We start from the raw sequence: 26,397 nt of genomic DNA on the forward strand, positions 1-26,397 counted from the left end.
CAATCTCCAGGCATCTCCCCCCCTGGAGTTGGCATGCCACACAGATCAGATCTTTTGGCACTAAGAAGGGCCCGCACGAGCCAGTTTTCCAGACCCAAATCCCAGGTCTTCCTTTCGGCCCCTAGAAGCGTCCAGTTCGCTTTCTCAAAATAATAATAATTTTTAAAAAAAGAGGTGGGGGGAAAAACAGCTTCGCTTTATCAAAGCGGGCGCGTTTTGTCCCCTCCGTCCCCCCGTCCCATCCCCCAGCGCGACGCCGGAGAACGGGAGGCGGGGCAAAAGCGCCAAGCCCCGCCCTCTCCTCCCGCGAGCCGTGACGCCGCGGGGAAGGCGGGCGGCGGGGGGGGGGCGTGGCCTGGCGCGGGCGCGTGACGGCGGGCGGCAGGGCCCAATCGGCGCGCGAGGGGGCGCGAGGGGGAGGCGGGGCCCGGCTTGGCTCGCGGGACGGCGGAGGCGCCCTCAGAGCCAGAGCGGCCGACCGGGCTGGGCGCCGTCATGTTCTCCCTCAAGCCCCCCAAGGCCACCTTCCGCTCCTACCTCCTGCCTCAGGTGAGTCGGGGGGGGCGGGGGGGGGAAGACACGCGAGTCACGCGTCCGACGCACGTCTGAACGCGCCCTGGCTGCGGGGAACGGCCTGCGAAGGCCCCAGCAGACCCCCCCCCACACGGCCCAGGGGCTTTACTCCCAGGGAGAGGGAGCGTGCGCGGGATCCCACCCCAAGGGGGCTTGCTCGCGCGTGAAGGGAGCAGGCCACCTGGGATAGGGTCCCCAGCAGGCCTCTTGCCCCGGGGCTTACTCCCAGGGAAAGGTTTACTCAGCCCAGAGGGTCAAGGGGCCTGCTGGGCACCCCAGGCCTCCTGTCAGGGGGGAATCAGGCCAGGCCCCGGCTGGGGAAGGGGAGCTCCGGCCTGTTGGCCCCCGGCTGAGGCTGCCTGCTGAGCAGGACTCCGAAAGAGGCAGGGTCCTGGGTCGGCTGAGCCACACGGGCGGGCAGGAGGCGTTTGGGAAAAGGTTTGCACGACGGTTGACTTTATTGTTCATCGGAAGCCGCCTTGCAGACCTGGCTTCTCAAAAAAGGCCGTTAACTGTTAACTCGTGTCTAAATAAACACATTCTTCTCCCTGCCTGGATAGGATCTGCCTGCACATCTGGGCGTGCTTCTTGGGAAGCTGAGCGCAGAGTGGTTTCTGAGGAAGCGTGCACGCAGGGTCACCGTGCAAACATGTAGCTGGGAAGAGAGGGAGAGGGTGAGTGGGTGGCATTTGGGTGCTCACAGCTGTCACTTCGCTCAGCGCTTCCCCAGGCTGCATCTGAACGGTCCTTTCAGAAAACCGCACAAGGACGGCTTGCGTACCTTTTCAGAAGCCCGTGCATTTGCTAAAAAGGCATTTTGTAAGCCTGGCGGATGGTGACGTATTGGATTGCCTATTTTCATCGCTTGAGTAATTTGTTTGGAATTATGGCAGTGGGCAGGCTGTTAGCTACAAGATGATCTCTTCAAACTGTCAGGACACAATTCTCTCTGTCCTTTTTATAATACATAATAATAATAACTTCCTCAATTTTCTCTTTTGCTTAGCAGTGTAGGATAATGGATGTTTTTTTGTGTGATAACTATAACAGTAGCCAAATACCAGAGGCCTTGTAACAAAAATTACTGTCATTTTAATAGAGCTGGTCTCCTCTTGTGGCTGTTTAGCTTAAAGCAGAGCAGAAAAAGAGAGAGATGTTTGTTCCCAAAAATTCAGAGGTGTGGTGGGGAACGGATTTCTTCACTGTGACAAAGCGTACGTTTGTGAGCCTTATTGCATGAGTAATTCAGAGTCTAAAAATGTTGGGTGGGGATTGATACTTTTAAAAAGGGTGGGAAGGGTGACATTCTAGGATGCCGGAATTCAACCAGAAAAGGAAAAGCTGACACATGGTGCTTGTCAAAACTTGCTTACTAGCTTTTTGGGGGGTCATTTCAAGCAGTGGTTCCCAGGCTTAGGCCAATCAGGAGCTTTCGGCATTTGAAGGTGGGAGGGATCGGTTGCCTTCCCTGCTATGTGCAGTTTGGCAGTGGCTCCCCTCACTCCGCTCATGAAAGAATTGTGTGTATTATACCAAGTTGAATGCTGAGCTGCAGTGACAAAGCTGCTTCTCAGAGCAGGAAATTAATGTAGCAAGGAGCCGGCTCAGACCCCGCTGAGAGTTGGTTGTATCACCAGCTGCCCAGCCCTGGGCCAAGAGTAATCGCCAGTTACCATCTGTAATGTACAAACTCTTGTTTTTGTGGTGTTTTATTTTGTCAAGCAGTGACAAAAACAGCAACCTTCGAAACAGTGCTGGATGGACCATCTAGCACAGCCCCCCACACAATGCAGGAAATTTGCAGCTCCCTTCCCCCCTAGTGACCCCTATTCTATGCCCAGAGGAAAGCAAAACACTTCCAGGCCCCATCCGGCCTGGAGAAAAATCCTTCCCTTGATTTAGGGTTTTTAAAAATTAAGTTATTGGCGTTAAGCATTGGGAAGACAGTTTGTTATTATTGTTGGAGAACTAGTGTGGTCCGGTTGGTTAGAGTGCCAGACTAGAGTCTGGGAGATATGACCCAGGGTCATATCCTCACTCCCCCATGGAAACTTGCAGCGTGACTTCGGCCTGGCCACACACACTCCCAGCTGAACCTACCACGCAGGGTTGGTGTGAAGATAAAATCCTTGGGGGAGAAAAAGTTGCGGTGCAAAGGAAGTATAAAAAAATTAAATGGGTCCATTGCTTCTCTGGGAGCCAATGTGGAAGAAATGTTTTTTTAAGTGTTAAACAAACAATTAGAATGTACATAAAAAAGCAAGAGGGTTTCCCTGCGCTGTACAATGATTGGAAAGGTAATGTGTTCTTGACGAGCAAAGTTGGCGTCTAGGGTCACCTCTAAAGCCAACCAAGTTTCTTCCAAAATACTAGCTTTCGAGTGCATCCGCAAGAAGTGAAGACGTGGTCATGCACACGGAAGCGTCTCTCTTGACTAACTCTTTGTTGGTCTTCGAGGTGCCCCTGGACTCCAACTGTCCTGCTTCTTCAAACCGGCCTGGCCACCCACTTTGATCGGCCTGGCCACCCACCTCAACCAGGGTGACTGGTGGACTTACCAGGGAAGGACTTCCCATAGTTGTGCAGCGGTCGTTGCCCTTCCTCAAACAGCACCCTTGCAAGATGACCTGCTGCATTCGCAGTCAGGGCGCTGAGATAACTGCAGAATGGTGGCTTTTTCCGAGGCAACTGACCTTGTCTTGTGTCTCCTGCAGTTTGTGAAAACTGTGCCTCAGGTGCCTGACTCAGAGAATCTGAGAGCAGTTCCGCCATTTGTTTTTCGGTATACACCCAGCACTGTAATGTATACACAACCTTTAACGTGTTTGTGTGTTCGGCTCCGCCAAAGATAGGGGCAGACGGACTCATGCTCTGGGACTGACCACGCTCTGAGCTGTGTGCGCCTGCAGTGGGAGACGGATTTGTCACAGTGTAATGTGGGAAAGAAAGTTAAGAGAGCGTGTGCACTCCACTCGCTTGGAGGATCAGCACCTTGGCGTTGCTGTCCAAATTGTTAATTTCAGGCTAGGGCTCTTCAAAAGCTGCAGATGGCTTCAGCAAATAAAAAACGGTCTCTTTTTGCTACCTCGTTTCAGGCCGAAGAGAAGATAACCCCAGAACCCAGGCTGAAGAAGTTGGAGCCAGTTCTCTTGCCAGGTAAGAAGTCCATGCGTCTTCTGAGTGGGCCAGGGCAACAAAACCAGGAGGACTGCAGGAAAAAGAAGCTGCCTTGCACAGAGTCAGGCCCCTGGTCTCAGGCAAAGGTCTCTCGCATCACCCGCAATCCGGACCTTTAGCTGGAGACGTCGGGGATTGCTTGCTCGTTCCAGCACATTCCACCTTCAGAGAAGAGGCTTTGTGCTCAACTGCCACAGCATATTAACTTATCTTCCCGTGGCCACCAGACCGTCTGTTGTGGTTCCCTGAAGGATTTAATCTGTATTCCACTGTGTCTTCTACGCAGATTTCGTAGCGGGATTTTTTTTTTGTCAATTTGCATTAGTGATTTGGGTGCTAGATTCAGAGCGAGTGGTCACTGAGACCAACAACAGTTTCAGAATAAAATCAGAGTCCAGCGGCACTTTTAAGACCAACAAAGATTGGTCTTAAACGTGCTACTGGACTCTGATTTTATTGTGCTACTTCAGAACGACAAGGCTACCCACTTGAAGCTAACATTTTCACAGTACAAGCTTTCACAAGGAAGGTTTGACTCTCGAAAGCTCGTCCCGTCCCCCCCCCCCTCCAAATCTTGTTGTTCTGCACGGTGCCACAGGCCTTGAATCCCGCAGCCGAATGTGGGCCACCCTCTGAAACGAATTCAGATGCCGCACTTCTAATTTTGCTCCGCGTTCCTTGCAAACCTCTTTGCTCGCCTTTCTCTCTGCGGAGTTTCTCCGCTTTCCCTCGGGCGGCTCCTCTTTGCCGAAAGAGGCGCTGTCGTTTTCTACCCCCTAGGCACTGTTGTGTGTGTCGACACCTCGAGAGCGGTGACAGCAGGAGAGCCTCACGTTGAGTGTCTCAGATAATTGCCTCCTGGCTTGCTCTCCTCGAGCTGCCAGATTTATCCCTTTCGACAGGCCCTCTGTGGGCTGAGTGGAGTGACGCCCACGCAGACTGAATGGCAGCGACCTGGATAACCGTGGCAGAATCTCTGGGTCGTTGGCCATTCTGCAGCTTCTGTCTTTGCCAGGTGGCAGCCACCGCAGACGCAGGTGCTTATTTCACAGAGCGTGGAAGCGCATCAGCGGGACTGTGACGAGCGATTGGCGCTCTTGTGTGCCGTTCGGATGGTGGCTGAGCTTCCAAATATGGATTTCCCATCTAAGATGGCATTTGCGTACACGAAAGGCCAGGAAATGGGCCCGCTGCATGTCGAGATAAATGGCTGGGTATTCTTGGCTGGGCGCTAGTTCGCGTCACGCCCCCTGGCTTTGCAGATGTGCCTCCCTTCCACGAAGGACTTCTTGAATCGTGTGGCGTAAAGCGTTTAGCAGTTAACTCTGTGTGAGAAACGACAGGCATTTGCATGCAGGTGTGCCGTTGTCTCCGTACCTGTATTCCATCACTGGCTTGTGCTAACAGAACCCTCACGTTCAGTCCCTCCGGCTCCTCCTTGCCATAACTGATGTAAACACAGGGGCCAAGGAGCCGGCTTGTTCCGCTCCTGCCTCAATGGCCTCTGCCACAGTACACAAAGCTTAGTTGTTTACGCTCAGTGATTTATTGGCCTCCGAGATTCTTCCACTCCTGGCAGCATGGTCACTGCTGCGGAGCCATGGAGCAGGGGGAGGAGAGGAAGGACAGAGGCTGTGCTGCTCGGTGGAGGTGCAGCTCCTCTAGGGGAAGCTGGCAGATAACGTCAGCACAGCGGCTTGTTAAGTTGATTATAGGGTTAAAACGCCTCTGCGCTCCAGCTAGCAGGGCTTGGTGATCCGTCTGGGAGAATGGGCCAGCTTTCCTGTAGGTGTTGCACAAACACATTCCAAAAGCTTTCGGGGACAATGTGCTAAAATTGTCGGCAGCAGTGCGAGAGGCAGCCGTCCCTGAGGGCTGAAGAAAAGGGCCACTCTTAAGCCTGGGGGCTCATGGTAATTGTGGCCCACGGACATCTGGAGGGCCAGTTTGGCCTCCCCTGGCCTAGCTGATCTTGCCAAGCAAGGCCTGTCCAAAGGGGAATCCAGATGGTTGGAGGGATCAGAAGATACTCCATGGGAAGGAAAGCCAGGCTGCAGGCATATTCAAGACGTACATTAAGATTTGCATCAGCTGATAACAATATTTCAGCGGATAGAAGTGCAGAAAACGTGATTGAAAAGGCAGATTTTTTCCCCATCCACCCTCCCCTTTTCAGGATTATTATTATTATTATTATTATTATTATTATTATTATTATTATTATTATTATTATTATTATTATTATTATTATTAATTGAGCGTGTATGCCGCCCTCTCATCGCTGCATTCTTCCTCTTTGTGTTCCACCAACCTTGTGGGGCGATTTCCCTTTCAGCCGCAGCCGCTGGGCTTCTGTTTCATGTTTGCTTCCTTAATTAATACGGGAGGTGCTGTTGTGAAAGGCTTCCTTTTAGAGACACCCAAGAAGGCCCAGCCCTTCTTGGCCCCATTCTCTCCCTCCTTCTCTCCTCCCAATTCCCTAAGACTTACTGAGGCCTGCCTTTGTGTTCTCGTGGGTTTTATTGCTGTGATTTTGGGCGCTAAGAGTCGTTTCCATTGCAGAACTGGATAAAGCAGCGTCTTAGCCGGGCCAGGTTAAGCTACAAGTGTCTTGATAGACCTTCTCATTATGTAGAGGCAATAGGGGAGACCAGTTTCCCAGGTGAAAATGGGTGCTGTGAAGGGTGGGCTCTCTGACACTGCCTGCCACGGAGGTCCCCCTCCTGGGCTCCACCCCAGCATCGTCAGGTATTTCTCCACCCAGAGCTTGCAGGGCTTACCTGCACCTTTCCTAGATTTCTACCGAAAGAGGCTGGAGGGGGCATTCTGCAGGGGAGGATCTCAGCATATCACGGCAACTTGCATTCTGGACAGTCCAGAAAACTGGCTCACAACCACAGTGGGAATTAGACTTTGGCTTGTGTCCCCATCCCCTGGAAAATCTAGTCTCTTCCCTCAAAAATTCTGCTGCACTGAATTCTAGGGCCTTTGGCTTATTTGGATATACGACCGTGATCGCGCTGTGGCTGCCGTCCTTCCCACCAGCTAAACAGAGCCGGGACCGAGTTGCCAAATCCTTTAATTCCTGAACGGTCAGAACTCCCCTCACCCTCCCCGACAGATTTCCAGAAGACACCCTGGCCGCTCCAGCCTTCCCGTGTCCGTCTGTTCGTCAAGCGTGTTTGACTGCTGGCTCGTAGCGAAAAATCATGACTCATGTGGTCCACAGATGAGAGGCCAGGCCTTCAGCTCTGGCGGTGGCAGCAGCAAATGTCCCACTGCTGTTTTGAAAGCCAACTCTGGCAGGGGCTCATGGGAATTGTAGTCCACGGACATCTGGAGGACCACAGGTTGACCGCCCCTGCTCTAAAAGATCCCTTTCTGCACACGTGTGGGTGGAAGGCTGCTGGAGTTTTCCAAGGCTGCTGGCCGCACTGCCGGCCCAAGGCTTGCTACTTCAGCAGCTGCGCTGGAAACCTCAAGAGGAACTGCAGAGGCGCGGTTCTTAAAATAGCATCCCCGAGAGTTTTCCTCTTAACCACCGGCAACTTTCTAGCTGGAGCTGTGTTGCTCCCGGGCCGGAGGAATCAAAGGGCAGGCTTGTCCCGTGCAGGCCACCGTAGAGAGAGGGAGGAAAGCCCAGATGTGGTTCTGGGAGGCTAGATTCTCACAGCTACTGGTCAGCAATTCTCTCTCGCCGGTGCAAAGCTGGGGCCGCTGCAAGATTAAATAAATTGTAGTCCATTAAGTTGCGTTGGGGTTGAGCCCAGTGGCAAGAATTTGGGATGGGGGAGACATTCTCTTTCTTGGCATATGGGCATGCTCAGTTCGCGGCAGCAGGCAGAAGAGGGTGAACTGCTTGAATGCTGCTTCCTTCTGGGTGAACTGCTTGAATGCTGCTCGCCAGCCTCACATTTTGAGGAATTAAGGTCTACTTCCTAACGGAACCGGTTGACCGAGAGGTCCCCAACATGGCGCCCGTGGGCACTTTGCCACCTGCTGGTAGCTTCCTTGTTGCCCTGCCCCGAAGACTGCCCATTGGAGAGTTGGGTGGCTCTGCAGATATTTAGTGAAGGTTGTTTTGCCATCCCAGCATTAGGATCGCCACCATGATCGAAGGTAGGCAGCGTCGGCCATTTTACAGCTGGCTCCGCCCCCCCCTCGACCGGTCTCTTGGGGCTTTGCGCACCGCACAATCTCGGGAATCCCAAAAGCTTCCCTCGGGCTCAACCCCTTAATCGTGGCAGATTGTCACGCCCTCAAGCTGAATTCAGATGGAGTTGGATTGCCGTTGTCAAGTGTTGATCGTCGAGAGCCGAAATGAACCCGACAGGGCTGAGCATCGCGTGGTTCCTTGTCCGTATCGCTCTTTCCAGCCCGAGAATCCTGTTTGTTAGGCAAGGATGCTTTTCCAGAGCAGCTGCCTCGAGTGTTTTCCTGCCTCGAAAGGAGTCCTCTGCCAAATCTCTCCCGCCCTCACGCACTTCCAGGTGCAGTTTGTCCTCCTCAGCGGCCACCTCTGGAGCATTAATTCCTAAGTAAGGATAAATGCAATAACTTACAGACAGGTGGCAAGAATTAACGAAGCAGCAGGGAATCCCTCCTAGCTGTCTTTCCGAGCCACCAGCTCATCATGGAAGGGCTCAAGAAAATGCCCTCAAAGGCTTTTAGAAAAACACTTCATGAGCCTCCATGTAGAATCTCATCCGAATATTTATTTTCCCCTTTTGAACTTCAAAACGGCTACTGAGCACGCCGAACAGAAGCTTCATTTAGAAGTGGGCTGGAGGAAATTTACATTTCAGTGCTCCAGGCGTGCTCATGAACCCAATCTGTTTTTAAGATTCTGCTCAGCTACAAGGATCGCGTGGCGGAAATCACCAGAAGGCCGTCATCTGCTTGAGAAGAAAACATTTCCAGCCCAGGAGGCTGTCCTGGATTTTCTGGGCTGTGTGGCCGAGGGCCTGATAGTTTTAGCCCCTCCTGTATCGCCAGTCACTGTGGCTGGCGTCTGCAGAGGCTCGACATGCACCAAAGCGTGGCCACACAGAACATTCCCTGTGCCCTCCCTCTGAAGATACCAGCCATAGTAATGATCCAGATTGGGTATGAGCCAGGTTTGTGTAGTGCTTAGGCGTGCGGACTTCTAATCTGGTGAGCCGATTTTGATTCCCCGCTCCCCCACATGCAGCCAGCTGCTCCCCCGCTCCCCCACATGCAGCCAGACCTTGGGCTCACCACAGCACTGATAAAGCTGTTCTGACTGAGCAGGAATATCAGGGCTCTCTCAGCCTCACCTACCTCACATGGTGTCTGTGGTGGGGAGAGGAAAGGGAAGGCGACTGTAAGCCGCTTTGAGACTCCTTGGGGTAGAGAAAAACGGCATCTAAGAACCAGCTCTTCTTCTTCTGCTTCCACTAAGCTGGCCAAAACAAAAAGGGGAAAATATCCTGACCCAAGCGAATGTCAAGAACCTCCATGCTAATATTTTTAAAAATTGTGTTCCACTCTGTATCGGCTTCAGTGCTTTTTCCTCATGTTGACCTTTGTCGGTTCTTGGGTGCTCACCTGGGCCAGCCCTCCCTAGCGTTCAAGGCCCTACAAGATCAGGCCAGCCTGGGCCGTCCCAATCAGGGCAGGGCGTCAGCCTACCCAGGCAAAACCGAACGCAGGTCCCTGAATCGTCCGCTCGTAAAGAATCCATATAAAACGCAGCAGGTGAGTTTTCCCCACCAGCGCTTGTGTGCTTATCAGCCCCTTCATCTCCTCTGCTGGGAACAAAACGGAGGAACTAAGCCAAGCAAGGTGCCCGGAATGATCAGCGTAAAGAAACGGGCAAGATATCTGATTGGCACCAGCAGGTGGTACGTGACGTCCCTCCGCTAAACCCAGCGATGCTCCTGGTGATGGACGGGCCTTGGAAGCGCCTTAGGATGGCTCTCCCTGTCTCTCATGCCTTCATTTCCTGAGGAATGCCACGTTGCTCTTCTCTACCTGTCAGCAGAAGATTCCCGTCGACGATCCAGCAAGCACTTCTGCTCTGCTTCGGGCTCTCAAGAGAGGAGGAGCAGTTGGAGATGTTGTCCGTATCGGAAGCCTCAGGGGTCTTCCACGATTTAAGCCTCAGCAAAAAGGGGTCACTCCCGGCCTCACCTGCCCCATCGTCAAGCTGAGAACTACATTCTGCCCCGGTCTCTTGGAAGGAAGCGTGAAGCCACGAGTAATAAACAGGAGCTAAAATCACAGGACTTCCCCCCCCCCTTTTTTTCCTCCCACCTTCTTGTGGCTGCGTGCTGCAAACACTTCCTGTATTCAGAAGCTGCAGCGTCCTGCATTGGCAGAGCTCAGAGAAATGCAGCATGCGTGTTAGCTGCCCTTGGTTTGGAGTCGAACCTGCGTGTGAACTGATAATTTTCGTACTGGGGCTCGTTTGCTCAGCCGGATTTCCCCCGATTTCAATACCAGGCTCCGTCAAAGCCAGGCTGTTTTTTCCACACTTCCCTCTGATTGCATCTGAGCTACGCCACACGAATTCGGGGGCAAGTCTTTGAAATGATTCCCAGTCCTTGACACGCCATTTAAATTTGGCTGCGTAGTCCTCTGGAGGGAGCTCCCCCCCCCCATGTGTCCCTGAATGTCTCGATTCATCAGAACCTCCCCCCCCCTTCGCGGTTCCTTGGCAGACGTAGCACGGCCTGCTTTCTTGCCTCCCGCATCTGCTCTTTGACTATTCCGGTCACACGCAAGCGACCGCCGCTCTGTGCTTGGAACAGTCTGTGCCTGTAAAACGGAAGGCGAAGGGAACGGCCCAAGGCTTCAGAGTAAACAAGAGGGTGCAGAATACCTGCAAATGGTTTTTTTTGTGGCTCTCCCCCGCCCCTGGAAACTGGCCCGCCCCCCCTGCTGTGTGTTGGGCAAATATTAACGGCGTCTCTAGGGTTTTGTTCCTCTGACTCTCCCAGAGCGCTTTAAATTTAGCTTGTTTCCTGTATTCTGCGGTTGGGGAAGTTGGAAAACTGGAGGCCTGGGTTCTTCTTTCCCTCACTCCTGCACAGTCATCAGATATGAAGGGTCTCTTTTCCACGCCGTCTCTCCTCCGTCCAGCCCCCTTCTCAAGTGGCTGCTGTCCATGCAAGACCCCTGATCTCGGGCGTAGGCTTATTTCACTGGCAGGATGCAAGAGGGACGGCTTGAAGTATATTTTCAGTAGGTGCCAGTGGGTGGGTTTGGGTGTGGAGGCCAGCAGACGTTAGATGCCATCTCCAGGCCTCAACAGGAGGCCCAGCAGGCCCTGGTTGTGGCTGAGCCTAGTTTTATTTCTTTCGGGCCAGGGATCTTTAACACGGGGAGAAATTGGCTGTTCTGATGCGCCACTTCATGTTCAGGGTGTTGCACACCATTCCTGGTTTCCAGGTGCCAATTGGTGTTTTTACACCGGTCATCTGAGCCCCCACTCCAGAAGTTGTTATAGAATCATAGAATCCAAGAATCATAGAGTTGGAAGGGGCCATACAGGCCATCTAGTCCCACCCCCTGTTCAACACAGGATCAGCCCTAAGCATCCTAAAGGATCCAAGACTTCACTCCTCCAAATCAGGGTCATTTGAAGGTAATTTTCTTCCCTCCAGAGCTCTGAAGCAACACAGACACTGTGGAGTTCTCAAAGAAGGGTACACGGTTATTAATCCATAAGGCGCGGCTTATATGAGTGAGGGGCTTTCGAAAGCCCACATCTTGCCCGAGAAGCTGGCCCGGATGCTTTTAACTAACTTTTCCATCTGCTTCTTCTTCTTCTTCCTTTTTTTTTAAAGGTGAAATCGTGGTCAACGAAGTGAATTTTGTGAGGAAATGCATTGCCACCGATACGAGCCAGTACGATCTGTGGGGGAAGCTGGTTTGCAGTAACTTCAAGATCTCCTTCATCACAGAGGATCCCATGCCGCTTCAGGTGGGTCGCTTAGGGACCAGGACACAGACGCCCTGAGCAAAGCTGTGGTGGCTGTGCAGGACACGGTTGGCCGTGCGTGCGCCAAGGTGTCCCTTGTGTCCTTTGCTTGCATCCCGGATTGTCTGCTATGTTCCTGCTCTCCAGCGTGGTATTGTGGAGATCCCGGTTTGATCCCCCACATCAGCAGCCCACTGGGGGCTTTTAAGTGAGTCCCAGTTCTCTCAGTGCTCCCACCTGCCTCACAAGGTGTCTGTTGCGGGGAGAGGAAGGGAAAGGTGCTTGGAAGCTGCTCTTGGACTCCTTCGGGTAGTGAAAAGCAGGGTATAATAGCCCTGCTTCTTGCCATACTGGGGCCATGTAGGAACCAGGCTGAGGTCTGGTTTTGGTCTGAAGCAGCAGAGCAAAGCTTGCATCCGGAGGCCCCTTTAAGAGCAACGAAGCTTCATCCAAGGGATAAGCTTTCGTGTGCCAGCCCCCTTCCTCAGCTCCCAAGCCCTGCACTACACTCTTGCCCTTCAGAGCAGCCGTGCTGAAATCCAAAGGGGACGGCGGCATTTGCGGTGAACTTCCGGCTTGTTTTTTCTCCCCAGAAATTCCATTTCAGGAATCTTCTCCTGGGAGAACACGACGTCGCCCTGACCTGCATTGAGCAGATAGTCACAGGTAGGTCGGCAGCCAGGTGTCTGCTTTCATGGCGCATTTTGGCTGAGAAAAAGCCGGGTCGGAACGGCCTTAAAGCTTTCCTCTCTGGAATGGTTTTCTTAATCAGGGCCCTGCTGCAGCGAAGCACGGCGTATGTGCCGCCAAGGGGCCCCGGGCCTGGGAGAACCTGCATGGCGGGATATGGGAAGCCCAGTCGCAGATCCAGACTCCTCTGCTCGGCTCCTTGGGTGGCCTTGGGCTGAGCCTCGCTACCCCCCAGGGTGACTCTGGAGCTGAAACAGCACTTCCTCGGAACAGGAGCCGGCTGCAGACGTTCAGTCAGCGCCACAAAGCGTGCGGCCGTCATCCAATGCGCGTTTATTTTTCTCTCTCATCAGTCATTGAACGTCACCCGGGATGCTTTGCATCCTTTGCTTTAACAGTGTTTTGTCTCTCCCTCTCCTCCCCCCCCCCCCTTCCTTACGCAGTGAACGACACCAAGAGAAAACAGAAAGTTCTGGGGCCCAATCAGAAGCTGAAATTTAACCCCACGGAGTTGATCATTTACTGCAAAGACTTTCGGATCGTCCGGTTTCGCTTCGACGAAGCAGGGCCAGAAAGCGCAAAGAAGGTACCGTAGCCTGTGTCTGTTCCTCCCCCCCCTCTTCCTTCTTGCATATGGCCTAGGAGCGATACATGCTCAGCTACAGGAAGAGAAAGTTGTGAAAAGTTAGATTGGACGGGCTCAGAGGAGTCTTCTGCCAAACAAGGCTTAGGATGGTCATTGTCGATTTCATTGTCTATTTCATTCACTGTCGCCTCCTGGCAGCGGGATTCAGCAGCTGAGTGCCTCTGAACATGGAGGTTCTCTTGAGTCACTGTGGCTAGTAGCCACTGATAGATCTGATGCACATTGTGTGAATTCTTAGAGCTGAGAGAGACTTAAAAAAAAAATCCAGGAGCATCCTGTTAGCTCCAGTTTTTTCCTTTCAAAGCAAGACGGAACGCACAAGGAACGTTACAGTTCGATCTCCTGGCGCCCGAATCCAGTTGTGTGTTGACACGTGACCTCCCCAGAAGGGAAACTCTGAGCTAGAGTCTCTGCTTCCAGCAGCGGCTGTCCTTAAGCCGTGTCACGCAAAGGTTAGGATGTGAAAATTCACACGTAGCTCCTGGAAAGTCCGAATCATGTTTTTTTTCCAGCAGTGCTGAGCTTTCCGTATGGGCTAAAAAAAAACAACCAAAAACAAACCCTCACCAAGTTGACTAAGAACAAGAAGCTCATTGAGAGCTGTTTGCCATTTGGGGTGTTAAATTTCTCCCGCGCAAATAACGGAAAGAGGTGGGAGCTGTAAATGCCGCTCTGGTACGAAAGAACAGCCCAAGAACTTCCATGCAGTTCCAGCCTCACCTGAATTTGTGCAGCGGTCACTAACTGCGGGAAGGTCCAGCGGCCCTCCCTTCCATTCTGCAGAAGGACCCGCTAGCCCAGAAGAAAAGGGGCCGCTGGACCTTCCCGCAGTCCTAAGGGGAACCAAGCAGTGGCAGCTCCTAGTTTCCTCGGCCTCGGAGAGGTCCTGTGAGCATCCGCTTCGCTCACTGCATTGCTTTCTTCCTGTCTTTGCACTGGAATGCGACACCGGAAGGAATCCCTGCCAGGAATGTCGAGGGAGGGCCGGCCAGTGGACGGAGGCCGTTGTCTGTGGGGCAGCCGGCCGCAGAGCTGCAACCCAGCGTGCTGAGCCAGTCCACAGCCAGTCCCAGAGGCACATTCTCTGCACAGAGCCCAGAACAAGGGAGCTTGGCAGCCTCTGTTCTGCACTTCGGCCTTCCCTTTCCTCTGTGCCGATGAAAAAGCTCCCTGTTTAGTGCCCGGGCGATTCAAGAAGGTCTTCCTAGTGGCTCACAGGTGGCTATGTTTCCGGCGGGGCCTCGATGGAGAAAGCGGCCCCCCGTTCGGTGGCTTGGTTTCCAGAGGTGGCATTTGAGGGCTGCCGGGGGAACGCTGCCCTTTCCCCCTCCGGCTCCTTTTGGCCCTGTCAGCAGCCATGTCCAGGGAGCAGGGAGTGAATCGGAGAATCATTTTCCTCAGGGCAGCAGGAAACAGCCGCGCTTTCGGCAGTTTGGCTTCCATTACAACAACGGCACCGCCTCTGCGCCTCGAACTGTTTTGGGGGAAGGCAGGCAGTCCAGCTGGGCTGTTTGCCAGGAAGCAGATGTGTTGATTCCATCTCTCCCCCGGTGCCTCTTGTCTAAAATTGGTGGATTTCTTTGTTGCTTTTCCTCGACGAAAGGGATGGCTTTGCAGGGCCCACACCTGCCGTCTCTCTCTGTTTTGTATTCTTCTTCAGGTGTTCAGTTAGTGGGGGCGGCCCGAGAGTCTGCCAAGCCCACCCCAGTGGGCAATTGGGCCAAGACCTGGGGTCCAACACCTGTCCTGCCATCTTCACGGGGGGGCCTGGGGCTCACCCGTCCGTCTGTCACTCAGCTGAAGCCGCGCAATCCAGTAAAGGGGATGCCTTACAGGAGCCTGTGTTTTCTCTCCTCCTCCTCCTCCTCCTCCTCCAGGTGTGCCTTGCCATCGCGCATTATTCCCAGCCAGCCGATCTCCAGCTCCTCTTTGCCTTCGAATACGTGGGGAAGAAATATCACAACCCAGGTAACTCTTCTGCCTCTCATTAGAAGGCGGGCAGGCCGCTCAAGACGTGGGAAGGCCGGTAACTGCGTGAAGTTTCCTCCCAAAGTCCCCCAGGGGCTTCTTCTGCAGAATGGTTTCAAACCACCTGCAGGGCGTCTTTGAACGCCTCTCCCTCGCGCCCCCTCCTTTGTCACACTCTCATCAAACTCAAACAAACGAGTGCAGGAATTTTTTCCCCGGGAGGGCGAAATCTCCTTATGTCAGCGCAAATAACGTCGTCTCCCCTCCCTTGGATTCCTCTCCTTGCGTCTCTGTCGATTCCGCAAAACACCCAGGTCATGAGCTCTTTGTCAGCAGGCTCTCTCCCTAGCCCTTCTCTTGTGACATCCCTTTCCTGCTGGCATCGTGTTGGGGAAGCACACGAACGCACCACACAAGCGAGTTTAGTGTCTGATGAAAACGTCCACGTGAAAGGGTTAGGGAAAAGGTTGCACGGAGGACAGAAAAAACACAGCAGGCTCTCCAGTTCTTCCTTCTGCTCTCCAGCTGGGCTTCTGCCATACTGCGGTCGCCAAACCTCTCCTCTGGGAGAGTTGGAAGGGTCCAAAGATCAGCTCCTGCCAACCCCCCCCCCCCACACACACACACACCCTGGTGTGGGAATTTAGCTCGGGGGCATTAACAATACTGCAAGCGTTTCAATTTTTAACCTCCGTGCATGGCTTTTACTGTTGCAACCCACCCCGAGCAATACGGAAGGGGGAGGAATATTTTCCCAGGATGCCTTTCCCTTTCCCTTAGCCAAACAGGTGAATGGAATAGACCCCGGAGGGGGAGGAGGAGGAGGTGGAGGAGGAGGAGGAGGAGGAAGCGCCATCCCGCCGACCCCTCTGTTTGAAACGTACTCCGACTGGGACAGGGAGATCAAGAGGACGGGGGCCTCCGAGTGGCGCGTGTGTTCGGTCAACGAAGGCTACATGATCTCGACTTGGTAAGTTTCCTTGATGGACCAAGGAGGGGGGTTGTCTGATTCAGGAGAAGGTAACTTCAAATAACGTGTGATATGATAGGAACTGGGCTTCTGTTTTAATTTGAGGATCTGGGTCAGAATCTGTGTGCTTAAATCAAGATTGTACATTCCCCTCCCCCCCCTGCCCAAAGAGGGGGGAGGTTTTAGCTCTTATGTCTTAGCATTCCGTTTAAACACTTTGCTGGATTCCAACCAGACCAAACTGCGAAGGTAACTTTTTTTTCTTTTAAATGGCCCTCCTGTCCCTGTTCCCCAGCCTTCCAGAGTACTTCGTGGTGCCCTCCTCCTTGGCCGATCAAGATCTCAAGCACTACTCTCCCGCTTTCACGGGGAGGCGGATGCCGGTGAGTGTGAAGCCAGCGCGGCCGACGGAGCGCTTCTGGCGAGAACGCGCCGCCTTGGGAAAGGGGCTCGAAGACCCTGCAAGGGACATCTTGGCTTTCATGGCTCACACCCCAACGCCTTCTTCTTGCAGATGTGGTGCTGGAATCACCCCAACGGGAGCGCCCTCGTGCGGATGGCCAACATCAAGGAGCCCTTGCAGCAGCGCAAGATCAGCCAACGGTGAGGAAGCGCACAGTGTGTTTTTAGAAGGAAACCGAGAGGGACTCAAAGGCGGGGTTCACTGCCAGGGGCCAGGAACACTTTCATGGAGAAGTCTATCAATGACGAGGAGTCATGGGGACTGGGGGCAGCCTCCACAGTCAGAAATACTAAACCTCTGGATCCCAGAGCCAGGAGGCAACATCAGGGGAAGGCCTCGGCCTCTCTGCCCTGTTCTTGGCCCTCCCTAGAAACTGGCCGGCCACCGTGTGAGACGGGAGGCTGGACTGGACGGACCCCTGGTTTGGTCCAGCAGGGCTCTTCCGAGGTTCTTACGAACGTCTCAGCCTCCATGCCCTCCAGAGGAACTGGTTGGCCACTATAGGAGACGGGACGGGGGACTAGAAGGACGCCTGGTCTGACCCAGCAGGGCTCTTCTTAGGAAGTCTTCTTTCAGAGGGTAGCCGGGTCGATCTGCAGCCAGACGGTTAGATTTGAGTCAGGGGCACCTTGGCAATCAAGGAGAGGGTGAGGGTGCAAGCTTTTGAGTGTCAAAGCTCCCTTTGCCAGAGGGGGGAAAGCAGCGTGCCTTGCACAGCGGGGCCTTGTCCGAAGATTGATCCAGATTTCCCTCTTCCTCAAAACGCTAGGATTTGTAACGCCATCACCAGGAGCCACCCGCTGAGAAGCGACGTGTACAAATCCGATCTGGACAAGGGGCTGCCCACCACCCAAGACATCCAGGCTGCTTTCCTCAAGCTCAAGCAGCTGTGTGTGAACGGTACGCCGCCCGCCGTGACTATTCCTATCCCTTGGGGGGTGGGGGGGAACCATCTTTAGAATGGAGAAGCCCTGGGGATTGGAAGAGCGCTGAAACGCTGTTCGCTCGGGCGGCCTGGCCTGGCCTGGCTCACCTGGACCGCTGCTCTTGTCACTCCCCAGAGCCCTTTGAAGAAACGGAGGAGAAGTGGCTGTCCTTGCTGGAGAATTCACGCTGGCTGGAGTACGTGAGGTAGGCGCAGCGGCAGCAGCCGGCAAAGAGGTCGAGCGATGGATAAATCAGAGGAGGTTCCCCCGTTCGGACCGTGCCTCTGCCAGTATATTCACCTGGTGGAACTGGCCGAGGTTCTTTTCCTCACGGTCCATATGGGGGGTCAGTTGTGGGCTGAGCTGTGACCAGGAGTTTCAGGGCAGTTGGAAAACAAGGGCAGACTCTTTTGCGAAACTGGACGAATTAATTCTTAGTTTTAGGATTATTATTAAGGCGAGAGACTTTGCGACTCCTTTGCATAATTCAGACCTCACTGTGTGCGCGTGTCTTTTTCTCTTTGTCCAGACTGTTCCTCAAGCATGCCGCGGAGCTGGTCTACATGCTGGACAGCAAGCACGTCTCTGTCGTTCTGCAAGGTAAGCCGGGGGCCCGTAATCCGCCTAAGAGCAGCAAGCGTCCTCAGCTCTTCAGGCCCACGAGGCGGGAAAATGCTCTCCATTGCTCATCTTCCTTTTCCCACAGAAGAGGCATCCCGAGCTCTGCCATCCCTCCCAGTGCCTTGCCCAGGGGCCCTGTATTTCCAGGCACCCCAATTTCTCACGCTCCTGGCTCTATACACCACTGTAGCCTCAACAGGACTATTTAAGTACTCCTAATTTTTGAGGTCATTGGGTCTATCTTTTTTTTAAGTGTTGCTAATCAGGATTATTTCGGTCTTCCTGGCACGTGGATTTTCCCCAAGAGGCTGTTAAAAGCTTCTGGGACCCAGCCAGTAGAGTTCTGCTGCTGGAAGGAAGGAACCTGTGTGGTTGAGGAAACCCAGGAAAACCAAAACTCAGTGTTCTAAGGGAGTTCAGAAATACACACACAACTAATTCTCTACATCTGTCAACAGCTAATTTCTACAGCCATCAACAGCTAATTTCTCTTTCTTCTCTCTCCGTCTGGCGTGCCCAGAGGAGGAAGGGCGAGACCTGAGCTGCTGCGTGGCCTCCCTCGTTCAGGTGATGCTGGATCCCTTCTTCCGGACCATCGCTGGATTTCAGAGCCTCATACAGAAGGAGTGGGTCATGGCGGGGTACCCTTTTCTGGACAGGTGCAACCACCTGAAGAAATCGGACAAAGAGGTGAGTTACAGTTGGCATTCGTTCCTTAGAACAGCAGCTTCTACAGAGCCAGCTTGGCGCTGTGTTTAAAAAGCAGCGGGGTGGAGATCCGGGTTCAATTCCCCACTCCTCCTGCCCATGCGGCCTGCTGGGTGACGTTGGGACAGTCCCAGGTATTTTGGAGCTCTCTCAGCCCCACCGACCTCATGGGGGGTCTGTTGTGGAGAGAGGTCGGAAAAAATGTTTGTAAGCCACTTTGGGCCTCGTTCAGATAGTGAAAAGTATAAAAAAACACCTCTTCTACTTCAGGAACTGGATGAGTTTGTGCACATTTAGCAATACCATCTGGCCACCCTTTTCCCCCCAATGCAGTCTCCCTTGTTCCTGATGTTCCTGGACTGCGTGTGGCAACTCCTGGAGCAGTACCCGCCGGCGTTCGAGTTCTCCGAAGCTTACTTGACGATATTGTACGACAGCACCCGCATCTCCCTGTTCGGCACCTTCCTCTTCAACTCTCCGCACCAGAGGGTGAAGCAGAGCACGGTGGGTGCAAAAAGTGTGTCGCCAGCCTGGCTGGGGGGCAGACCGCTAGTGACCAAGGAGGCAGCTCTCCTCTGCGCCCGCCAAGTTCCCTTTTGCAAAAACCGGAATGGCACTGAGGTTTTATTCCGATAGCATAATAAGTTGAGGGTCTGTGAGGAATCGTGCAGGAGTGAGGTTTGAGCAGGAGAGCTCCTCTCTGGCACTAAATAAGGAGCTTGCTGCTCACTACCACCAGACCTCACTGCCACCATGCTACAGCAGTATTGTGCTACGGCATAAATTGCTGAGATTCGAAGACAGAGGAGTGTCTGGACAGGCGTCTTTCTAGCCACAAACAAGCCAGACAGCGCAAAAGGGTTTTTTAAAAAAATCATCTTTAAGGGAACGTCAAGGGGGAGGGGGGTGCCTCGCCCGGCTTTTTGACCTCATCTGGGTTCTCCTTCGCCTTAGGAATTTGCCATCAGCAAAAACATCCAGCTGGGGGACGAGAAAGGTCTGAGGTTCCCTTCGGTGTGGGACTGGTCCCTGCAGCACGTCCCGAGAGACCGCACGCTCTTCCACAACCCCTTGTACATCGGGAAATGCACGCCGTGCGTACACAACGGGGCCGTGAAGTCCTTCAAGCGGACAAAGGTAAGACGCGGGATGCAGCCCAGAGGCTCGGTTTGGTCCGCAGAGATGTTTCTGGGATGGAGTGCCCTTTGCGTCTTTCAATGACTTTGGCAGCTGGCGATTGAGCTTGAATCTGCCCAGGACAAGCGGATGGACTCTCTGTTTTGTCTTTTTGCTGAGAAAAATCAATGCGTAGGGTACAAACAGGCCAGAAACGCTATGCCAGGCTCTGCAGGGGGTCATACATTCAGGGGCCTCTTATAGATCTACCGGCGGCGACTAGCCCTGGTGACTAAAAGGAGTCGCCACATTCAGAGGGAGTCAACCTCTCAATCCTAGAGCCAGGAGGTAACATCTGGGGACGGCCTTGGCCTCTCTGCCTTGTTGTTAGATCTCTGTATGAACTGGTTGGCCTCTGTGCAAGACGGGATGCTGGGCCGGAGGGAGCCTCACTGGTCTGACCCAGCTGGGCTTTCCTTCTTATCTGGGGAATCCCTCGGCCTCTCTGCCCTGTCGTTGGCCCTTCGGAGGAACTGGTTGGCCCCTTGTGAGGCTGGAGGCTGGACTGGATGGACTCTTGGTATTGTCCACCAGGGCTCTTCTGATGTTCTTCTGAAGGCCTCGGCCTCTGTGCTCTGTTGTTGGCCCTGCAGAGGAACTGGCTGGCCCCTCTGTGAGGCAGGATGCTAGACTAGAGGGGCTCACCCTGGTCTGATCCAGCAGGGCTCTTCCCAGGTTTTCATGCTGATTTGAGCACTTTTTCCTGAGCACCTTCTCTAGAGTTCAGTAGACCTTTTCTGTCACGGGTAGTTTCCCTCTCAGTCGTCCCGTTATTTCTCAAAACTTGTTCTCGGTCACTAATGCAGTGAAGCATGAGCCAGGCCTCATCCTGCCGGGCCAAATGAGACGGGGGCAACAGCGTGCACATTTTTCCGTAGAGGCTTCCTGGAGATGGGAACCGCCTCTGACTATCTCTTGTCTTGAAAACCTGACGTTGCCAGCACTTCACACGCAGGGCTTCTACGGACCGGCACGGGGGTTTGTAATCTGCTTTTCGAGGCAAAAGATAACGCGCCGCAGACAGCCGTATTGTTTTAAGAAATGTTATTAAAACATCTGAGGGCGAAACTGCCGACCAAACGAGAAGCTTTTATCTAAACAGCGGCGAGAAAGTGTCAGTGGAGCGGAACTCCCATCGCTTCAAACAGACGGTTTTAAAAGGGAAGTTTGATCAGCCTGTCTAAACGGTCTGCCCGTGGGAATCGCCGCTGGCAAAGGATTTTGTAACCGCTGAGCTGAACCGGAACGGGCACCAGGCTAATCCCGGCATCTGTTTAGTGCATCGTGTTCCGTATTTTTAGGTTGCGCCGTAGTATTGTAAGCCGCTTTGAACCGTGAGAAAAAAAGTGGGATATAAATGTTTCAGGAAGCAAAATAAATACATCAGTCTGAAGCGAGCCAAAGATGGAGCCCCTTGCTTGGGGGAAGGCACATCCTTGCTCTAGAGGAAAGTGTCACTGGTCGTGGATCGGATCCACGAGACTTACTTGTGCGTTGAGAGATTTGTTTAAATAAATATTAATGAATTAAAAGCCAACACGTGTAACCAGTGACAATATCAACTGCAACAACTTTAATCACCAGGAAGGCGGAAATGTTTTTGTATTCATAGCTAGCCCTGCACTCTGTGTAGCCAGTTTCACCCCACAGAACGGGGAGGCCCCCAAGTAGGTCACCGTTTGCAGAGGCCTTGGCTGACGGACAGCTGTCCATCACAAACCCGTCCCTGTCCATCTTGATCTCCCATCTGGGCCCCAGAGAGGGGGAGAGGCACAGCTGTCCAGGTGTGCTTGATGTGGAAGATGCTCCACTCTGCATAACCACATGAGCAGCACCTGCATTTAATGATTTCTGCAGACACTTGAGCTGCATTCGAGTCCAGTAGCCCCTTTGAGGACAAGATTTTGAGGTCACGGGCTTTGGAGACGTATCTGACTAAGGGAGATCGAGTCTCAAAAGCCCGTACCCCAAACCCTTCCTGGTCTCCGAAGTGCCGCTGGACTCGAACCCAGCTCTTCTACCGCAGACTCGCCACGGCTGCCCTCTGAAGCTCTCTGGGGAAGGGGGGACGGATGTCTCTGAAGCTCATTCCATGTCAGGCAGGCGACTGACCCTGTGTTGTCCCTTTTGCCTCCAGAAGAATTACAGCTCGACTCTGCGGGGCCTCCCCCAGTCCTTAAAGAACGGGATCATCGGCGAGCAGGACTTTCTGCCCCGGAGGAACTCCCTAATCCTCAAACTGAAACCGGACTCCCTCCAGCAGACGGGCGGCGGGGCCAGCGGGCCGGAGCGGTATTTCCGAGAGTGGTTTTCCAAGCCGGCCGACCTGCACGGCGTGATCCTGCCCCGCCTCTCCGGCACCCAGCTCAAGCTCTGGAAACTCTGCTACTTCCGCTGGGTCCCCGAGGCCCAGATCGCCGCCGGCGGCTTCATCGCCGCCTTCCGCAAAATCTCCCTCTTGGCGGACGAGGTGGACGCGCTGAACCGGAGCTTGCGGAGGCAAAGCGGCAGCCCCCTCTTTCCCGCGAACAATCCGGAGCCCGATCAGAGCCGGGTGTATTTCAGAGCCCACGAGCCCGGCGACGTGGCCCCCGGCCCGGAGTCCCTCTCTTCCTCCTTCCCCTTTTCCCCCGTGGGAAACCTCTGCCGGAGGAGCATCCTCGGGACGCCGCTGAGCAAGTTCTTAAGCGGCGCCAAGATCTGGTTGTCCACAGAGACGCTGGCCAATGAGGACTAGCCTCCTGGATCGCCCGGAGGAGGAGGACTGGGGCTTCTTTGCCATGCGACGCCCCCGGCCGGGAGCTGCGATGATTTTGTACACTAAGTTGACCTGTGTGGGTGGTTTCTTTCTTTTTTTTTTTTTTGCACAAAATATTTAAGAAGCAAGGGTGTCGGGCTTCAAGAATCGCGCCACGTCGCCGGTTCTCTGCAGCTGCCCGAGCATCTTGTCCCGCCTCGCTCCCTTCTGCCCACTTTCTCCATCTGGCTTGTTGCGTAAGGCCCAAGAGCGTCAACCCCCCGAATCCCCCGGCCTCCTCCCCCGCACACACAACGTGGTGCGGCCAGGCCCTTGCGCGTGGCGGTTGCGTTGCCGGGCACTCCTGCCCGGCTGCTGACCCCAGCGACTCCCCGCGTGAGCTCAGATTGAAGCCGCAGGCGAAGACGGACGGCGAAGGAAATGAAGAGCCCCTGCGTTCGGATCTGCCTGCCGCTAACTTTGGCGAACCCCTGAGCGATCGGCTCTTCGTCGGGTAACAGATTCACGGCGCCCTCCGGCTGAAGCAGCGTCTGGAAGTCCCCGTCGATTTTAAACGGGGCTTCCAAACAGCGGCCGGGCCGCCGTTGGAAAACGTGAGATTCCGGCGTTTCTTCCGGATGGCGCTCGTGTGCTCGGCCGATCTGGTCCGCCTTGCAAGTGCGTATTCTCCCCTTGCTGCTTTCCTTCGGAGTGCCAAAAATACGCCCCCTAAACAGGGCACTCGTGCTGACCTTAGCTCCCCTCGGCCCTAAAGCATCCCGAGAGATGCCATCTCCCCCCGCATGGGAGCAAACTTCCCCCTCTCGCCTTCGTGGCAGTTAGCACAAGCATTCGCACTCGTGTCCGCGGTGGCTCAGGCTAACTTTGGCATCCTCTTGAACCTGGGCCCCAGTCCATGATCTTCGTGGGCCTTAGAAGCTAAGCGGAGGGACTCCCGGGGACATTCAGCTCCAGAGGTCCGAACGCTGCCTGGGAGATGGGGGTGGATGTTTAGCCACGCTAGCCCAAGACGGGTGAATTGAAACCTCCTGAAGTGCCTTTTTCCTGCCTCAGACAAAGACTCTTGCTTTCTCCTACTCAGGATTAGATCTCTTCGCCTCTAGCAAGCTAGCCCGTCCGCCCTGCTTGTGTGAACCGTGCTCTGAGCCTCCTGATATCCTGCCAGCTCCCGGCCTCCGCTATCCTTTGGGCGCTGCAGTCAGCAATGGGAGCGTGGTTTGGAGCTAGCGGCCAGGGCTCCTGCACGCGTCCAAAGCGAGCCGGCTTTTGGGCCTCCCACGAAGGGAACTGTCCCCTTACGAGGTTTTACGTCAAGTTCTCCCTGGCAGAAAAAGCCAGAAAGGCTCGTTCTCACTGCAGCGTCCGTGGGGTAACGTGAGGCCACGGGGAGGAAGCGCCTTGTGGTGTTGACCTGCTCTGGAAGTCACTGTTCTTTTGGGTCCGTCACTGTGTCCCGGGACCCGGGGCTACGTGACCAGCGTCGGGCCTCAAAACTGGCACCAAGGCTCTCGTTCCAGAAGAGCCTGTGATTTGTTGTCACGAAGGCTGGGATCGATTCCATGCCTCGCTCCCAGTCCGCAGAAGACGCCCGCTGGCCTAGAAGATCAGTGAGATCCATAGAAGGCCCCAGGCCTTGTCGATCCTAGCCCTGATCTGGCGCCAGGTTAGGGAAGGGAGCAATTCCCGTCCCCTTCGCCTGGATTCCATCTTTCCAAAACAGGTCTCTGGCCATGCAGTTCCGCAGAGGGCACCTTGCTAGATTGGGGGTGCTGCATTGGTGTGACAGTGATTCCCCCCTTCCCCCTTTCTCTCCCCCCTCCCCCCCAGCCTCTCTGAACTTCTGTCCGCTTAAAGTTGAGATGACCACTTCCACGGAAAGGCTAGTGGCTCGTGGGATCACTTGCAGGCCTTATCTCCTCAGCTGAGGCTGACCTTCCTCGTCAGGATTTTTACGTTTTGCTCGCTCACTCGCTCCTCTCCATACCAGGTCTACGGTTGCATAACACCAAATAGTCTTAAATACCTTTCAGAACGTGCCTAGTTTTAAGCTACTCTGCCCACTCAGAGGGAATAGATTTTGCCAGAGTCGGTATGCAGACTGTCGAATATTCGTTTGCCCGTGGGCCCGAATGAGGCTCCTTTTTGCAGGAATTTCTTCTCAGCAGGGGTGTGTGTGTGTGTCCTTCCTTCCCCATCTTGTCCTTCCCTCCCGACATTGCAGAAATTTGCCTTTTCGGAATCGCACCCTAATTATACCCGGTTGACCGCCCGCTTTTAAGACTGTTGTGAGTGAAAGCAAAGCTCGGGAAGGCTCATAAGCCGCACAGGCCCTGGCGCAAAGCAGCCTTACTGGTTTTATTGGAATTCTGCTGTCGAGCGCCTTTTAGAAGGGTCACCTCTTGGGGGGCATTTGGCCAAGCGCCCCGCGATCGGATCACGTTCTTTTGAGCCCAGTTATGGCAGAGTTGAATCCTTCCCCCAGCTCCCAGTTTTGTCCTGCAGCCCTTCCAACAAACCATCCCTCTCAGTGCCGCATTCTGGGGCAAACACAAACCCTTTAAACAGAAACTCAACGTGAATGTTTTTTGAAACAATCCTCAGAGCAGAGCTCTAGCCGACCAAATCTAAACCACTGTTAAACCCCCCCCACCCCACCCCGCTCACCCACCGTAAGCAATTTTGATCTGTCTGTTCAGGTTAGAAGGGGAGGGGCGTTCGGGCGATGGTGCCCAGTAAGTTGTTTGCTTTTTTTTTTTTTTTAAACTAGGTACTTAAAAAGAAAAATTTAAGAAAGGACAAAGCTGTTTTCTGGAGGGCGTGTTTTGTAAGTGTAGAAAATGACAAATTGCTTATTTTTGTATCTTTCCTAGCAACAAACACTACTGGGGATTTCTTGAAAGGGGCGGGATGTAGATTTTCTTTTTGGGTGATGCCGTTGATGGAGTTGCTACCTATTGTGGCCCAAGCAGGGGTACCTGATCTCTCTTAGCTACTGCCGAACCAAGCTGACTGTTACATCATCGACTGTGGGAGTGCAATTATGGTGACCTCGGTCGGGCCAAGAACCAGGGGAAAGCCCTCGCCTGCGCATGTTTTTGCCACGGCAAAAGGAATCCCCACTTCTGCGATGTTTGCATTTGTGGTTTCTCTCTGTACAGCTGGCAGGAAAGCTTTGGCTGTTCATTCTCCAAAGAAAGAAAGAAAAAAAAAGACCTACGTTAAAAGCCAAACCTCTCTTTCACCCGTAACTTAAAAAAAAAGAAGCTAATGCTGTGAGTGAGAAAACATAGGTTCGTTGCTACTAACCGGAAAAGTCTTTTGGGGAAGGGGGGGGGAGGGGTTCCTTGAGAGCCCCCCCCCACCCCCGCCCCTTCAAAGTTGACTCTAAAGACTCGATGTCTAACCCTGCCTTACTTGAGCAAAGGAGAGCTGATGGGGATGGTTCCTGTCCGCCGTTGTGAATGTGAAGTAAGTCAGGCTTTAACGAAATAAAAAAAAAAAGTCTTTCCAGGTCTGCTCCGTAGTATTCTCTGGGGGTGAGGCTGATGGGGGCCTTGAACGGGCGTTCTGACATGTACAGTGATTCAAAGAAATAGAATTCCACACGCTGTTAAGCCCAGGATGTCAGCAAGGCTTGGAAACAACATGGCTCTGAAAACGGGTTTTTATTCCCAAGCCTCACTTCTCATGCTTGCTGTCTTCAATTGGATGCACACTTTTCTTGGATGCTTTGGGATGCTTTGGGCTGATCCTGCGTTGAGCAGGGGGTTGGACTA

General features: G+C 53.8%; 1 protein-coding gene across 2 annotated transcripts; it reads left to right on the forward strand.

Annotated features, from left to right (window-relative positions):
- Positions 1-392: 392 nt before the first annotated feature.
- Positions 393-26,127, forward strand: MTMR10 (myotubularin related protein 10). 2 transcript variants are annotated; one of them, XM_077318341.1, is made up of 16 exons: positions 393-549; positions 3,669-3,729; positions 11,562-11,698; positions 12,289-12,361; positions 12,829-12,971; positions 14,909-14,999; positions 15,780-15,969; positions 16,265-16,352; positions 16,484-16,572; positions 17,202-17,332; positions 17,494-17,563; positions 17,888-17,958; positions 18,500-18,669; positions 19,021-19,191; positions 19,642-19,824; positions 22,001-26,127. In XM_077318341.1, the coding sequence occupies exons 1-16, from the start codon at positions 496-498 to the stop codon at positions 22,598-22,600; spliced, it is 2,322 nt and encodes a 773-aa protein (XP_077174456.1). In that variant the 5' UTR covers positions 393-495; the 3' UTR covers positions 22,601-26,127. The 2 variants fall into 2 exon arrangements, with proteins under 2 accessions (XP_077174456.1, XP_077174457.1); XM_077318342.1 differs by having other exon boundaries at positions 22,004-26,127.
- Positions 26,128-26,397: the final 270 nt, after the last annotated feature.

Source organism: Paroedura picta, chromosome 18 (genome assembly GCF_049243985.1).
Source record: "Paroedura picta isolate Pp20150507F chromosome 18, Ppicta_v3.0, whole genome shotgun sequence".
Taxonomy (NCBI): domain Eukaryota; kingdom Metazoa; phylum Chordata; class Lepidosauria; order Squamata; family Gekkonidae; genus Paroedura; species Paroedura picta.

Excerpts from the sequence above, each read along its gene's own strand:
- MTMR10 (XM_077318341.1), top strand. The coding sequence starts at position 496 with ATGTTCTCCCTCAAGCCCCCCAAGGCCACCTTCCGCTCCTACCTCCTG. Across the intron at positions 16,353-16,483 it reads TCACGGGGAGGCGGATGCCG|ATGTGGTGCTGGAATCACCC; the intron begins GTGAGTGTGAAG and ends TTCTTCTTGCAG. Across the intron at positions 18,670-19,020 it reads TGAAGAAATCGGACAAAGAG|TCTCCCTTGTTCCTGATGTT; the intron begins GTGAGTTACAGT and ends CCCCCAATGCAG.